This window comes from Aricia agestis, chromosome 20 (assembly GCF_905147365.1).
Source record: "Aricia agestis chromosome 20, ilAriAges1.1, whole genome shotgun sequence".
NCBI classification, from domain to species: Eukaryota; Metazoa; Arthropoda; class Insecta; order Lepidoptera; family Lycaenidae; genus Aricia; species Aricia agestis.
The window spans coordinates 14,044,019-14,061,023 of NC_056425.1; the positions used below are offsets into that span (position 1 = coordinate 14,044,019).

Consider the following 17,005-nt stretch of genomic DNA (forward strand, 5'->3'; position numbering starts at 1 on the left):
CGTATAACGTCACTACGATTCGACGCAGACAGAACGGAACGCAGCCGAGAGGATTTTATTAACGCTCTTAAAAATAAACTTTAAAATTACATATTACACTAAAGTGCATAAATGTTTGAACATTACAAAAAATGCTCGCGAGTTCTTGAGGATACGCGGGCACCCCTTATCGCACTTTAATATTTTTCCAAGTGCGATAGTAAAATCCTCTCCGCTGCGCTCCGTTCTGTTTGCGCTGACTCTATCAGTACCAGCTCTGGATTTATGTATGGCCAGTGTAGGCCATGACCTATGGGCGGTAGCGTCCTATGGCGTCCTAGAGGGGACGGCAGCGTCCTAGGATTTCGGCAGAATTCGTACGTAGGGGTAGCAAAATTGAAATGGCCTATACTCATAAAAATATAAATCTGACCCTGCAGGGCGATTCACGATTCTAGCTCGAGACGGATTCGGAAACTTTATCGTGCGTTCATTGGTCAACGCCTAGCGCGGCGAGCGTTTATTGGATATCGCGCTATGAAGTTTCCCAATCCGGGTCAAATTGGGCATTGTGAATTAGGACTCTGGTTAGTAGTGTGAGACGTCGTCAGCCGCGTCACTGTTCGGCGAGCAGCGCCTCGTCGTCTAGGGGCGCGGGCGGCGGCTTGGCGGGCGCGAGCGCCGACAGCAGCTTCGTGATGGCCGACTGCACCACGCGCTCGAGGCTCGCGTCCGCACTGGACACCTCCTGTAACACATTAATATAATATTTTAGATAATTCATAATTCTTTATTCACAATAATGCACTACAATTTCAGTCTTAAGTCATAATGATGGTTCTGTATATTCTACCATAACAAGGGTATGTGAATTTAAATAAATGCAATTATTGTTTAAAAATAGAAAATATAATTTCGATGTGTCGAAATTAGTTTATCACATGGAAACCTAATTTGTTTTTGAATAGAACTATTAAAAGAAGAAAAATTTAAATAAAATTGGATCAGCGGTTTAAACGTAAACACACTATCTCATTTGTATTATTATTATAGTCGCATATTGGTTTCTCACCAGTGTGAGCAGGTCGATGTCTGCGCGTCGTCCGGCGACGTCGACGAACAGTTTGTCCCCCTTGAATATCTTGGGCACGCAGTCCTCCCCGAACATCTCTTGCAGCATCTCGATCGCGCACTCCTGGTAACAGACATATACTTGAAGTTCTAAATAACGCGGCTTAATTTTTTAATAAAAAATTTGGCATATCATCATGAAGTGTTGTGCCATCGATTTACAGTTTGAATGAAATCTTGCGGACTGGAGGAAATTTCAAACAAAATTCGTTACACGGCAGTGAATTAACACAAGATATTACATAACATAAACATACTGTGGCGGACAAACTAGCGCCGTAATTCTGCCTCGCGCTATCGACCTACGTAATAAGGTCGCGTTATGTTAAGCCATATGAAGTAGGTCTGCCTTCTGCCTATGACTATTTCTTCTATAGTATTGTAGGTATATGGGCGGAGGCCGCAAATGAAGACCTTCCGACCGAGCGAGGTGATATGCTCGGTCAGGCCGAAGCCCACTGACGTCATTTCAGACGTTATTTATAACTCCGTTTAAATCTCCGAAACTTCGATAGCGCAAGGATTATAAGGCCAATTGTGGGTATAGCCACATTATTAATGGTTACCAGCTACCAGCGTTTGTATCCTACCTTGAAGTGCATCCGGTCAAGTTTATGCGCGGTGGGCGCGTGCGTGGCGGCGGGGGGCGGGGCCAGCAACGCGGCGACGGTGGCGTCCGCGAACATGTCGGCGACGGGCTCGGCCGCCCACTCCAGCGTCACCACGGGCAGCTCCGGCGTCAGCCACACGCGCCCGAACACCAGCCACCGCGCGCCGGAGAACTGCACCGGCCCGAGCCGGGACAACGCCAGCCGGAGCGACGCCAGCGAGCCCGGGTATTGCAGGGATTGACGCTGGCGGACCTGAAACGTACAAATATTTCTTACTATACAGGCTGTATCAAAACTAAGTAATAATACTTTAGGGTGTGTACGTGTTCCTCGTAAAGAGTTCACTGTGAAAGTAGCAGCGATGAAAAATCAACTTTTTTCACTTTTATATGGGGAAACTCGTGACGCGGGGGCGCTTGTTTTGTTACACCTGTATAATATTTTACGGACATTTTCATAATACAAATTATTGACGGTTTATAATATCGTAATATGAAAAAATAAATATACCATTGTATATTTATTGGGCTTTACTTTTGCGCAACAGTTGGTAAAAATTATTACCCGAATTTCTGCTTATTTCTCCTATTTTACGAAGTTAGTAGAATATACTAAATGTAGCTCGTAACTTCGTTGTGACAAAATTATTTAACGTAACTGTACAAGCTGTTCAAGCACAAAGAGGTAACAAATAGACACACCAACTTTCGCATTTATAGTATGGATTGAGGACACACATACCTCAGAGGACGCGAGTTCGGTATACCGCGGCAAGTCAGCCGGGGCCAGCACGTGGTAGGTGAAGTTTCTCTTCACCAGCACGCCCTGCAGCGGCGCCCCGGGCTCCGGCGGCTGCTCCGCCAGCGCGCCCAGCACCTTCGCCGTGGTGTCCCCACGGAAGGTCAGCGCCAGGGGCTGGGTGTTCCGCGGAGTATGGACGAGCAGCTTCCCTCGATGCTCGCGAGTTAACGCCGCTCGCAGACGAGACATCTCGTTCTGTTCCCCGTGAACTAGCACCACATGGGGCGGCTTCAGCAGCGAAATAAACTCGCTCGTCTGCGCGTAGTCGGTATGCGCCGAAAACGATATGTAATCCACGGACATCCTTAGCGGGAGCTTCTGACCAGCCATGGTGGTGATTTCGTCAGGCTCTGATAACACGGTCTTGGCGAGGGTGCCCTCGACGCAGTAGCCGGCGATTATGACTCCGTTCTTGGGGTCGGTGCACCAGGACTCGAACAGCTCGCGCGACAGCCCGGACTGCATCATGCCCGGCGACGCCATTATCACGCACGGACCTATGTCCTCGAAGTGGTCTATGCCCTGAAATTTGAGGAGAGTTTGAGATGTACGGTAATGAAGGTTTTAAGAGATAGTCTAGAAACCCGTAAGAGAGAGAATTGAGATCGTTGGTGAAAGATTTTCAATGGGAAATGGAAATCTACAATTAATTGGTCGCCATACATTAGGCATAGCCTGTCATAATTGAAGCCATTCAAGACCGACACAAGAAAAGCTAAAGGGCATGTGCATCAGCAACATTGGAAATCACCAATACGTTGCTAACTTTTAAGAACGAATTTACTTACAACAATGTTACTAAGCTTTTTCAGCTTCTAATTTCAAGCCATAATTAAAAACGTAAGGTCAAAATCTTGTTCATAGAAGGTGTAAATCAATGAACGAAACATTATCTCCAGCATTATATTAGGTCATCAGCGGTGAAGGTCGACCCGAAATTAAAACGCCGGCCGGCGATCAAGGTTATACGTTTCGTTTTACGACTACATAATATTATTAATGCTAGTTTAGATTATTAATTCAACTGTGTACAGTTATTCTTGCGTACATTTTGAACACTTTGTTTAACATTAATTGTATATTATAATACCTTAAATTTAAAAATAATGATTGATCAAAACAACTGCAAAAGTTATTGTGTAACATTTCAAGGAATGTCACTTGTCAGAGCGCTTTTGCGAATCGGAACGTATATTTGGCGTGGTGAATAATTAATCCTTATTTGTTTATTAATTCAGTATCAGTAGTGTTCAGTAGCACACGATGCTGGCTACTGGTGGACTGTTTGTGTTTGTAATGTTGGTGTGGTGATAAGTTTGCCGGTACATGTGACTTGTGACTATTACAGTAAGTATTATTTATGTGTTTTTGGACTGGCATCTATACTAATATTATAAATGCGAAAGTATCTCTGTCTGTCTGTCTGTCTGTCTGTCTGTCTGTCTGTCTGTCTCGCTTTCACGCCAAAACTACTGAACCGATTGCAATGAAATTTTGTACACAGTTATTCTAGAGTCTGAGAAAGGACATAGGCTACATTTTGATGTGGGAAAATATCTTATTTCCATGAAAATATCGATGAAAATTACTTCGCATTGCGCGTGGCCAGCGCTCATCCCGGGGGTCCTGGGTTCGAGTCCCGCAGGCGGAACAAAAAGTTTTCAATGTTCCTGGGTCTTGAATGTGTATTAAAATAATATTTCAAAAATCTTAAATATATTTTATGTATAATATTATAAAAAATCCAGAAATATATCGACGCGATGCAATGAACATTTTAGTTCTAATACGATTCAACAGATGGCGCTTTTTTTTTACTTCGTTGTAACATAGAACTAATCATACTTAATAGTTATTATGTTTTTGTTTATAGTTTTTAATACGTTAGAATATTATGTTTAATAATATTATCACTTGCTATAATAATAATCAATCTATCTGATCTTATAGAACTCCTACTGCATTTCTAAGGAGTTCGAGTGTGTTGTGTTGGCCTATATTCCATCCAGAAAATATTTTTACATTTTAATTCTAATCTATACTAATATTATAAATGCGAAAGTATCTCTGTCTGTCTGTCTGTCTGTCTGTCTGTCTGTCTGTCTGTCTCGCTTTCACGCCAAAACTACTGAACCGATTGCAATGAAATTTTGTACACAGTTATTCTAGAGTCTGAGAAAGGACATAGGCTACATTTTGATGTGGGAAAATATCTTATTTCCATGAAAATATCGATGAAAATTACTTCGCATTGCGCGTGGCCAGCGCTCATCCCGGGGGTCCTGGGTTCGAGTCCCGCAGGCGGAACAAAAAGTTTTCAATGTTCCTGGGTCTTGAATGTGTATTAAAATAATATTTCAAAAATCTTAAATATATTTTATGTATAATATTATAAAAAATCCAGAAATATATCGACGCGATGCAATGAACATTTTAGTTCTAATACGATTCAACAGATGGCGCTTTTTTTTTACTTCGTTGTAACATAGAACTAATCATACTTAATAGTTATTATGTTTTTGTTTATAGTTTTTAATACGTTAGAATATTATGTTTAATAATATTATCACTTGCTATAATAATAATCAATCTATCTGATCTTATAGAACTCCTACTGCATTTCTAAGGAGTTCGAGTGTGTTGTGTTGGCCTATATTCCATCCAGAAAATATTTTTACATTTTAATTCTAATATATGAAAACAGATGGCGCTTTATTTTTACTTCATTATTATAACAGAACTAATCATACCTACTTTATTATATATTATTGTTTTTATTCATAACTAGCTGTTGCCCGCGACTTCGTCCGCGTGGACTTTAGTTTATAGCGCGCGGTGTCAACAAAATTTGTGTCAAATTTAAAAACTTTTTAAAACCCTGGTAAGTGGTACCCCTCTTAAGGCCGCGCAGCGCGCTACACCGGAATGGCAGCGCTGAAAGTGCTCGCCTCGCCGCTGCCATTCCGGTGTAGCACGGCCCTTAATTAATCAAAATACCCAAAAACAGCTGTGCAGTGTGCACATAATCTGTACTAATATTATGAATGCGAAAGTATCTCTGTCTGTCTGTCTGTCTGTCAGTCTCGCTTTCACGCCAAACGCCAAAACTACCGAACCGATTGTAATGAAATTTTGTATACTGATAGTCTAAAGCCTGAGAAAGGACATAGGCTACTTTTTTACTGGAAAAAAGGGTTGTAAGGGTCGTAAATTTGTTCAAAAAATTCATAATAGATGGCGCCGTGCGTCTTCTACATCGCGCTGACGCTTGCTCAAAAGTCTTTTTATAAGAGGTGGTATCATCTTACATTTAAGTCTCGATTTTTTTCGATTGTTATATCTATTCTACGGTATTAAATAACTCAGTACTTTATCTGTGCAGGCAGTGACGTAACCTTAAGACCAAATTTCACCAACGACTGTTAAAGTTAATGCTCGAATTAGTATCACGTTAGCTGTTTCGTTTTTCATATGAATGAAAGAGAAGACAGGATATTTTAACAAGCTGTTAACACTAACAGACGTTGGTGAAATTGGGGCTAAACCTATCAATGATAAATAGTTTATGGGTAAAGTTGTGTAATTGGGGGGCTAAATAAGCTTTAAAATTTGGCATAATATATAAAGTTTAACATACAAAAATGAAGTACTTATTGTTTGCACACTGCACAGCTGTATTGATTTAAGGGGTACCAGGGTTTTTTTATAAAAGCTTTTGACACCAATTTTGTTGACATCGCGCGCTATAAACTGAAGTCCACGCGGACGAAGTCGCGGGCAACAGCTAGTTTAAATTATAAAGATGATACAAGTTACTGATATTAACATGGTAAAATAATAATATAAAGAGTCCAGAAATGTATAATTAAGAGATTTTATGTAAATGTTGTCCAATCTTTCTTAGGTATGTTCTATGTACTTACATACGTTTAAAGTAGAATGTAGAATTCCACAAAATTAATATTTTTGAGATCTTTAATATGATCATAAGATCATTTGATCTCTTAAGATATTTCTCAAAGTTACGGACAACTTGGATTTTTTTAAATGTACATGATTTCATTTAATAACGGCAAGTTCAAATCGCATAAATATTTAAATAAAATATATTAATAAAATTTAAAAAAATCATATTTTAATTGTTTTTAAGTTTAGCTCTCCTACACACGCAAATTTTTAAGGAAATTGTACCAAAAAAATTGTGATTCTAGACCCATCAACCAAGTTAACATTAATTATTGCAGAGTTTCATTAAACAATACATTTAACATCTATTTTTACGTTTCATATCACACAATATCAAAATGTGATAAGTTGCTATTGTTCGGCATTATCCAGATAAACTGCGCACCTGTTTTTGTTTACTTATCTAATCTGTTGCTAATTAAATTCACCTACCTATTTTTAATTTATCAATTTTAAGGATTTCCCTAATCCCTTTTTCCGGAATGCTTTAAACGACACTTAATACAGTAAACTCTTATTTCGCATTAGACTAAATGAATGGGTCAAAAGATGATCATATAATATGTAGATTGTAGTACTTATTTATTCACCAAATTATACAAAAATTTATCAAAATTTTGACATTCAATATTGAAACGTTTGTGACTCGTCTCTTGGTTTAGACCTATATTTACAATGTGTAATTAATGTCTACTAGCTGTTGCCCGCGACTTCGTCCGCGTGGACTTCAGTTAATAGCGCGCGATGTCAACAAAATTTGTGTCAAAAGCTTTTTAAAACCCTGGTACCTCTTAAATCAAAATACTTACCCAAAACAGCCGTGTAGTGTGCACATAATGTATATATTTTTAATTAAACTTTTTTATACCAAAATTCAAATTTTAAAGCTTATTTAGCTTTACTGTTTATACAACTTAGCTGCATTACACAACTTTAGCTTTACCCATAAACTATTTAGTATTTACTACTTATTATTGGTATGCTGTTGTTTCTGATATCTATGTTGGTAGGTGAGAAATGAGTTATTTGATAACGTGTATAACAATCAAAAGAATCGAAAAACTAATACTAACATGGTACCACCTCCTGTCCTCTTATAGAAATACATATGAGCATTGAGCAAGCGATAGCGCGATCTAGGCGACTCTTGGCGCCATCTGTTATGAGTTTTGAAACTAACTTAATTTGAACAAATTTACTCATAAACACCCCCTTACAACCCCTTTTTCCAGTAAAAAAGTAGCCTATGTCCTTTCTCAGTCTTTAGACTATCTGTGTACAAAATTTCATAACAATCGGTTCAGTAGTTTTGGCGCTGTTGTTTCTGATATCTAAGTTGGTAGGTAAGTTATTAATTAATAACGTGTATAACAATCGAAAGAATCGAAAACCTTAGCCCAACATGGTACCACCTCTTATTATAGAAATACATAATATGAGCAAGCGATAGCGCGATCTAGGCGACTCTTGGCGCCATCTGTTATGAGTTTTTGGAACTAACTTAATTTGAACAAATTTACGCATTTTCACCCCCTTACAACCCCTTTTTCCAGTTAAAAAGTAGCATATGTCCTTTCTCAGGCTTTAGACTATCTGTGTACAAAATTTCATTACAATCGGTTCAGTAGTTTTGGCGTGAAAACGAGACAGACAGACAGAGATACCTTCGCATTTATAATATTATATTAGTATAGATATACATAATATATTCTTAGGCAACATTGTATTATGTTATCAATTATCATAAGACACTTATTACTTTAACTTGGTCGATACCCAAAGATTTGACCAATTTATAACCCTTTTTCTATCATCAGACCATGCTACCTACGTCCTTCAAGAACCGCCTAATAAGCTGGCTGGAGGATCACCGCGAGCTGGTGGTGGTGGCGTTCTGCCTGCCCGCCAGCTTCCTGTTCACGCTGCTGCTGCGCCTGCGCGCCGCTCTCAGGCGGCTGGCCAGCGATCCCACCAGGCACGAAGGCCAAGTCAGACGGATACAGGCTAAGGCTGGTTGAATCATGGTTGAATACATTATCCACATCTTAGAGAAAAGAGGTTTTTCATTTTAAAAGATTTGACTTATATGTCCTTTAAGGTCCGATGCCTATATAAGTCGTAAAGAGAAGCCATTAGTCGTAATGGAAAACGGGGAAGGCCTATGTCCTGCTGTCACCATGCTGAGACGACGACAAATTGAGTTTCAGATTTGACTCTCCAAACTCTTATAGTGAGATTCTCGTAAAATATTTGAAGAAATATTAACTGTTTACTAGATCTCTGTTGCCATGGACTGTACTTAGTGGCCCCAACGCATATTGAAATTAGCATGTTACTTTGTTCTAATATTGATGAAAGAAAATACGCTGTAAAACTTCACGAGTGGGTTGAATTCTCTCTTTAATAACTTGACTTCCCGTAAGTATCATAAAGAATCGTGCCCATTTAATGTTATTATAACACGAAATTAAAATGCCTCATTCTAGGTCCAGGAATGGAACAAGCTACCATCCGCCAACCGGCGTCTGCTGTGCACCGCTCGGCCGAACTGGCAGTCTCTCTCCACCACCTTCTTCGAGAAGCACCTCCACCACCAGGTCGCCGTGCCGCTGTACGACATCCTGGAGCTGGACAAGCAGGCCATGACGGTGAGGGTAGAACCCATGGCAACCATTGGGGATATAACCGAGTACCTGATACCGAAGGGATATTCGTTGGCGGTTACGATTGAACTAGTGGACGCGACTTTAGGAGGTATGTAACTTCAAAGTATATAACCAAAATAACAACAATTAAAATCTAAATATCACAGCTGTGTAACTGTACGAAATAGACTGACCTTAGAAATATTATGATATGCCAATGTCTTTATATCTCACAGCCCAATAGATTGTTAAAACAGGGGTTAAGACGAGAAATGGTAGTTTGCATTAAATTGTAACTTGGATTTTTAAATTTTACTCTTAAATTTTGCAGGAATATTATCCAACGTTCGAATAATCACTGAAAAAAAGCTTGTTTAAAAATATATTTTCAGTTTAAGCTCTAAGTATAAATAAAAATAATAACCATTTACAGGTCTAGCTATGGGCACCGGAATGTCAACGCACTCACACAAAGCTGGACTCTACCATGAGACAGTCACCAGCTACGAAGTGGTTTTGGGGGACGGTTCCTTGGTCACAGCAACTGCTGAAAACGAATACTCCGACCTGTTTTACGCGCTACCCTGGTCTCACGGAAGCCTGGGGTTCCTGGTTGCTCTGACACTTAAAATCGTCAAGATAAAGCCATACATCAAGATTACGTACACCCCAGTGACAGGACAGAAGAACTACTGCGATAAAATGAGGGAGTTGTCAGGCGCCAATGAGGCTAAACCTAAGAACCATCCTGACTATATAGAAGGGACTGTGTTCAGTAAGGATAAGTGTGTTATTATGACGGGGGAGTACTCCGATAATGATGGTGTCACGAAAGTAAACCACTGTGCGCGCTGGTATAAGCCCTGGTTCTACAAACATGTGGAGTATTTTCTGGATAAAGGAGAGTCGACCGAACTGATTCCTTTGCGTGACTACCTCTTGAGGCATAATCGTTCCATATTCTGGGTGGTCGAAGACATGATATCCTTTGGCAACAACCCAATATTCAGGCTGTTCTTTGGCTGGTTGCTCCCACCGAAACCTGCCTTCCTTAAGTTCACGACTACGCCCGGAGTAAGGGCATATACCTTTACCAAACAGGTGTTTCAAGACATAGTTCTTCCTCTGCAGGAATTGGAGCGCCAGATCAATCTAGCTAGCGAGTTATTCGAGAAGTTTCCATTGCTGGTTTATCCATGTAAGATAGTGGATCGCGGTCCATCGACGGGCCAATTGCGGCGTCCACCTTCTAAGTATTTAGTCCCGGGTACAAACTACGCGATGTACAACGATTTGGGCGTTTACGGAGTCCCGGGTAAGGTCAAGGACAAGAAGCCGTATAACCCAGTGGCGGCTATGAGGAAGATGGAGGAGTTCACGCGAGACGTGGGAGGATACTCGTTCCTCTACGCAGATATCTTCATGACGCGAGAGGAGTTTGAGCAAATGTTTGATCTGTCGCTATATGAGAGGTTGCGGAGTAAGTATCACGCGGAGGGCGCCTTCCCGCACTTGTATGATAAAGTCAAGCCCGAGCTAGATGTGTTTAAGATCGGTGAGGAGAATGCATTGTCGTAGATGATGGTTTATAGTTTATTGTATGAGCCGTGAGAGGAAGAATAACATTTTATATTGACGCAAAATTATTTGTTACGAAATATATTTTATTATTTCCAAATTTTGACAGTGTTTCATTTCATAGTAAACATAAAACGCAATATAAGTACTAACTACAGTGCTGCATGTTAATATTATGTGGACAATAATAAGAAATTAAATGTGGCACTTATATTGAAACATAAGTTTTTTTTTAAGGCAACCTGTAGATACGGGTTGTTGCCAATATTACATAATTAATATGCACACTTTACGACTCAGTAATGAAGCCGATCATATTCATTTGTATTACGTACAATAAAGTCAGTTATCATTTATCCTTCAAAGGGGGCGGTTTTATTTTATCATCATCAATCGTTCTCCCTTAATTGTCATTAATTATCTTTATCATACATCTTTAATATAATATTAATAGGTGCAAGGCAGTCTGCAGCAGTAGCCCCTACACCTATATTTTTTTTGGTCCTTCGGGCCGGATTTGAACCAGCGACCCATGGATCTTAATTAAAGTTGAATAAGTAAATCATCAAATACCCATTACATATTTTAAACTTTGGGCTACAACTGTAGCTTCGGCCGAAGATTACGGTGATAACCAATCGGGTTCATCTGCCAAAAACACTAGAACATTAAAGCTTCGGCCAAACCTACGCGATCAAAGCGACTGCGAAGCGGGTGCGTCTGCATCGCGGGACGTTCGCGTCGGCAGAGCGGAAATAATCTACGGTTCGCATCGTAGTCGAGCAGGTGTGCTCACCAGTTTCGCGTTGCGGACGCGCCCGTCCCGCGTCCCGCGTTACTGACGCGTAGGTTTGGCCGAAACCTTAGAGCCAATTCAGACCGCAAAGTGATTCATAGATGCATTTCTAAAATATTGAACTGACATACTCGCATAATTATAAGTCTGCAACATCTACGCGTCGCGTGCGGTCTGAACGGTCCCCTACAAGAAAGTACACTGACCTTGAGGTTGGATATGTGCCGGAAGACGAATGGGTTGTTGACGGCGATCTGTCGGCGGATGCGGTCGTTCATCGCGTTGACATACGTCTGGTACACCGCCATACACTTCTTGGCCAGCGACGAAGCGTAGTAGATCGGTACCTGACACCGGATTTCGGAGATGAAACAGGCACATGTTCTATAGCTAGTCTATACAAATATATTAAAATGAATATTATAGAAGAGTAACTGATTTAAAAGATCTTTTTAAGAGCTCATGCTGTCCCACTGCTAGGCCAAGTTTTTCCATTCATCTCGCTCTAACGTCACCATAGGCCAACCTGGCTTGTCCACAAAATATTAACCATTAAACCTAAAAAACACCCAATAACTTGTTACGAAACAAATTTTAGAATTACTAACACACAACACAATCGCTCACTGTTTCGAACACTGACAGATTTTGTTGCGAACACTTTTCGACTACATTCTAGAATCTAGTGGCATAATGGAGTGACCAAAACGTTGGCAACAGGTTGTTCGATATTTTCGTATGCATAATTATGACACAAGTGCGCTTGTGGCCATCTCATAGCGTCTTGTCCCTACCTGGTGCAGCTCCGGATGCTGCGACCAGAACTCGTCCAGTATCAGCAGCAGCTCCTGCGCGCGGCCGAGCGCGAACACCGGGATGAGGCAGCGGCCGCCGCGCGCCACGATGTCCGCCACCAGCCCCGTGAACCGCGCCTCCCGCTCCTCACGCTTCTCGTGGATGTGCGTGCCGTACGTCGACTCCTGCCAAATGAGGGGACTTACAAAACTGACAATAAAATACGTGTGGCACTCGGGGACTGCCGTAAAGCTATAGCATGGAACTTTTATCAACTAACAGTACTCCCAAATTAATAATGCGCATGGAAATCTTCGCTAACTGTCGTAATCACAAAAACACCCGAATCTATGAAACGTAAGAGCCCCAACAATGCACTTGCATTTTGCACCTTGTTCAAAGAAAAAAGAAGTAAATGTCATATAGCCGGTGGCTGTCCGCTGTCGCCGGTCCGTCAATAGGTGCTATAACTCACCGGGAAGCCATCACGGCGTTGCCATGGTAATGTCCAAGAAGGTCAGACGCCTCTACGTCGCTGCAAAGCGCTTTTTTTTTTAAAGTTAAGTTTAAAACAGCGCTTGCAGTGACGTCGTCGTTTCGTCGCTCGGGAAATACGACCGTTGCCTAAAAATTACGAAAATTTCAATGCGCATTATCACTTTGGGAGCACTGTATACAACTATAATTCGCGTACGTTACACGATGCACAGCTTTCAACTCCGCATTGCTGTGCCAGTCGAAGTGGGGGTGTTAGGTTTATTTTCGTTACGGATTTTCTTAATTCGGTCGCACGCTCAAAGCCCGCGATAAAAGTTATGCTATAGCTTTAAAACATTATTTGCTTTAACAGGCATCTTGCTTTCTTTTATAGTTTTTTTGTAGACTACAAATTTATTAACAGTATGGCGGTACCCACGATTAGCTCCACAATCCTGTATCGCGCTATCGAAGTTTTCTAAGTGCGTCGGTGTATATCCGAAAGCTGAAATCAATTACGTGGGCTTCGGCCTGACCGAGCGTACCACCTCGCTCGGTCGGAAGATCTTCCTTTGCAGCCTCCACGCATATCCCCACAATAGAAAGCAAGAAGCCTGTTACTGTAATGTGTATTTCTCCGAATTCGGCCCCGAAAGCTGATGCCAATCATTTGACATGAATAATATAAATTATAATATAACATGTTACACATTGAAATAAATTTTACCGTGATTAGAACATCGGGATGAACTGTCGGTATTTCAGCTGCCATCAAATGTCTGTCCTCTTGTCTAGAAAAGTCTCCGGTATATAAAACCTTGACTCCAGCGATCTCAATCATGAACATGGCTGCTCCGAGCACGTGACCGGCGTTGTACGCCCAGAACCTCACTCCGCGGATGTCCTTCTCCTCGTGGAAGTTGATCGTCTCTATACGATCCATGGAATTTTCTAAATCCGATTCTGTGTAAAGCATCTGCTCTGTTGATATATTGCTGGAATTATATAGTCTCATTTATTTTATAACTTATGCAAAAAAATCTATAGTATTGTCTTTTATTGCATCTTTACATTGGTTTTATTTTTGTATATTTTCTATGTGTATGTTTCTAATACTCAAATTTACAAAATAAAGCCAATGGCAATAATTGCCACTTCTATAATACACAAAATTGTGTACCAAATACATGCATGTATATTGTATTCGGTACTCACTTTGTAGACTTGTGGAACAAATTTTTTGACACAGTTACACTTCCTTTGTTTTTATTATTCATAGCAATTCACAATATAACTTTATTGCAGGCTCACAAAAATCTACACCATCAGTTCTTACCCATGATCACAACTCATGAAAATATTATATGTACTTAGTTTTAAATGACCAACCTAACTTTGATGTAATCTGACACCAGCCACCTGTAGATGGCTTTGGTGGCGTGCGTCATGAACACTCGCCCCTTGAACGAGGTTTTCGTCAGGAACCACGGCAGCGCGCCGCTGTGGTCTAAGTGGAAACTGAAACATAAGCACAAGTCACAACATGGTAAATAACTGTCACCAATCAAAAAATTTAAACAGTAAAATTAATAATGCTTCCAGTTAACTTATTAGTGACTCAGTCTACAACAATTTTCAACAAATTGAAGACGTGAGTTGAAGAACTAAGAGAAAAAAATTGCCTTTTTTGCATAAATGGAGGCTTAAGGGCTGGAAAAATGATTTTAAATAAAAAAACTGTGCATTATATTTGTATCCAGATATATTATCCAGGTGATGAAGTAGATAAGTTACGAAGTTTGTTAAATGTCTGAATTTTACAAAATGTTAGTTATCGTGTTGATCCACACACATCTTCAATTCATTTAAGTACTAGCATAATATATACTGCATGCTATGAAAATTTTCTCATTTTTCCCAGCTTGTAATGAATTATTTATATTTAGTATTACAAATGGAATAAGAATGTTTGACATATTTTGCTTTAATCTAAAATCTAAATCTGCACAGTCTGAACTGGCATAATTTTGATATTGGAATTCAAAGCTTGGAATTCATTGATTGTAAATACTCACTGTATTGTAATATTGACCTTTGTACCAAAACAGGAATCACTGAAGTCCTAACTCACATTGATCAGCAGAAATGGTGTTGGACTGGCCACAGGATACGGGACACAAAAGGAAAATGGAGCAGAGAGGTGACGGAGTGGTACCCAAAGGATGGTAGAAGAAACCGAGGAAGACAAAACCAAATGAGCTAAAACTTTCTACGGGTCCAAACTGGAGACGGGTTGCAAAAGACAGAAAACAGTGGAAGTTGTTGGAGGAGGCCTACGCCAAGAGGTAAACTGTGTTTTAAGAGATCTAATTTAAAATGTATAATAATAATAATAATAATATTCTTTATTTGCATAAATATGGTACAATAAGGTGTTACTATTCTAACAGTGTTTCACATATTTTGTCAATTTTCACGATGTGCAAATGTAAACACATTAAACACAAAAATTTTATTTATTTATTTTATTTAAATACTCACTGTGATATAAGCAGTAAGTCCACCTCATCTGCCTCTATCAGGTCCACAAACGGTAGCGCATCCATGCCAGACAGGCCGGGGTGGATTCCGCAGTCCAACTGTAAAATTGTTTCAACATTAAATGCCTGCATGCTTAGCATAACCACCATCAAAAGGGTTTCTTTCTACAGTAAAATAAACGGAGTAACTGGTTAACAAAGAAATCTGTCTCTAAAATGTATGTAGGTGTACAGTCTGTACTCACTACATATATTATGTATAATGGATATCATGTTACGCTTGCATTCCTTGAGCCAGTCGAAGCTCGTGCTCCTATTCAATTGTATGTGTTAAATGTGTCAATAAAGTACTCTACAGTTTTTTTTTTATGAAATAAGGGGCAAACGAGCAAACAGGTCACCTGAAGGAAAGCAACTTCAGTCGCCCATGGACACTCGCAGCATCAGAAAAGCTGCAGGTGCGTTGCCGGCCTTTCAAGAGGGAATAGTAATAGGGGAGGGTAGGGATCGGAAGGGAAGGGAATAGGGGAGGGCAGGGAAGGGAATAGGGTAGGGGATTGGGCCTCCGGTAAACTCCCTCACTCGACGAAAAACAGCGCAAGCGCTGTTTCACACCGGCTTTCTGTGAGAATTTGGTATTTCTCCGGTCGAGCTGGCCCATTCGTGCCGAAGCATGCCGGTGTTATTAATGGAGAGTCCCCTAAATGTATTATTGTAATTATAATTTTGTATTTCTACTGTGACAAGCTAATAGAACTGTTACAATAAATTAATACACAACCAATACCTAATTGACTTATGAAACTCATACCATAATTTTCTTTCCTTTGAACTCCAGCATAATACATGATCGGCCCACTTCCTGTCCAGCTCCTCTGTAAAACAAAGACAGGGCTACATTAATCCACACACATTTTATGTACAGTTCTCGCTGGTTGCTAACTTTATTTATTAAAATCAATAAGATGTGAAAGTAGTAGACTAATAGCATCTTTTATTGAGCAATTATTGTTTTCATTAAACAGGCACTGCAGCAGATTTGGCAGGAAGTTGGATAATGTGTGTTGAGATAACAAGCTCCAACTTCCAAGTAAGTAATTTTGTACAATAATAACAAAAATAAAAATCTTGAGATATTGCAGTTATTGTTCAGAAATTAAAAACGATTACCTATTATTACGTCTTGTTTGTGTCTTGCTGTAGTAAAATGATGAAATGAAACACTTACAAGGGTCGTATAATAAGCTGGTCACTTTCTTCCAAAGGTACTGGATCGGTACCCTTCCGTGGATTAGTCGTCATGATTTTTAACTTTTAACAATTCATTTACCACAACACACTACTTACTGCACCTTAGTTCTTTATATAAAATAGTTAACACGTTTGTTAATAAAGTAAAGAATTATGGATGGGAAATGAAAACAAACTTTCAACCGGTAAACAATTATTTTGAGGTTATGTTAATGTTGCCAAATTTTGTATGAATGTCGTCTTAATTCAAAACAATTATCATTATTTAATATTTTAAAACAGCTTTTATTTTACATTTCAGATTAATATTTATAATGAACTATAAAGTTCTCAATATCGTTTACTCGGTATCTAATTTCTAAGTAGTAAGTACAACTTACAAGATTTAAAACTTGTAAGTTCAAATAGTCACTTGTAGTCACTATAGCAACATTA

General features: G+C 39.8%; 2 protein-coding genes across 2 annotated transcripts; one reads left to right on the forward strand and one right to left on the reverse strand.

The window, feature by feature from the left end:
* Nucleotides 1–588: 588 nt before the first annotated feature.
* Nucleotides 589–16,753, reverse strand: LOC121736930 (cleavage and polyadenylation specificity factor 73). The gene is made up of 11 exons (XM_042128400.1): nt 16,548–16,753; nt 16,131–16,194; nt 15,321–15,418; nt 14,169–14,297; nt 13,507–13,774; nt 12,302–12,487; nt 11,714–11,854; nt 2,463–3,044; nt 1,701–1,973; nt 1,052–1,174; nt 589–727 (listed from the first exon to the last, which is right to left on the reverse strand). Exons 1-11 carry the CDS (start codon nt 16,619–16,621, stop codon nt 596–598), a joined length of 2,070 nt encoding a protein of 689 aa, XP_041984334.1. The 5' UTR covers nt 16,622–16,753; the 3' UTR covers nt 589–595.
* Nucleotides 3,819–10,763, forward strand: LOC121736933 (delta(24)-sterol reductase-like). The gene is made up of 4 exons (XM_042128403.1): nt 3,819–3,869; nt 8,306–8,497; nt 8,975–9,242; nt 9,567–10,763. Exons 2-4 carry the CDS (start codon nt 8,309–8,311, stop codon nt 10,709–10,711), a joined length of 1,602 nt encoding a protein of 533 aa, XP_041984337.1. The 5' UTR covers nt 3,819–3,869; nt 8,306–8,308; the 3' UTR covers nt 10,712–10,763.
* Nucleotides 16,754–17,005: the final 252 nt, after the last annotated feature.

What these genes read in the sequence shown, in the direction of transcription:
- LOC121736933 (XM_042128403.1), top strand. Translation starts at nt 8,309, where the DNA reads ATGCTACCTACGTCCTTCAAGAACCGCCTAATAAGCTGGCTGGAGGAT. An exon ending in TCAGACGGATACAGGCTAAG is followed by an intron (nt 8,498 to 8,974) that starts GCTGGTTGAATC and finishes GCCTCATTCTAG; the next exon opens with GTCCAGGAATGGAACAAGCT. An exon ending in AGTGGACGCGACTTTAGGAG is followed by an intron (nt 9,243 to 9,566) that starts GTATGTAACTTC and finishes AACCATTTACAG; the next exon opens with GTCTAGCTATGGGCACCGGA.
- LOC121736930 (XM_042128400.1), bottom strand. Translation starts at nt 16,621, where the DNA reads ATGACGACTAATCCACGGAAGGGTACCGATCCAGTACCTTTGGAAGAA. An exon ending in CAGCTTATTATACGACCCTT is followed by an intron (nt 16,195 to 16,547) that starts GTAAGTGTTTCA and finishes TTTGTTTTACAG; the next exon opens with AGGAGCTGGACAGGAAGTGG. An exon ending in ATCCCGATGTTCTAATCACG is followed by an intron (nt 12,488 to 13,506) that starts GTAAAATTTATT and finishes CTCATTTGGCAG; the next exon opens with GAGTCGACGTACGGCACGCA.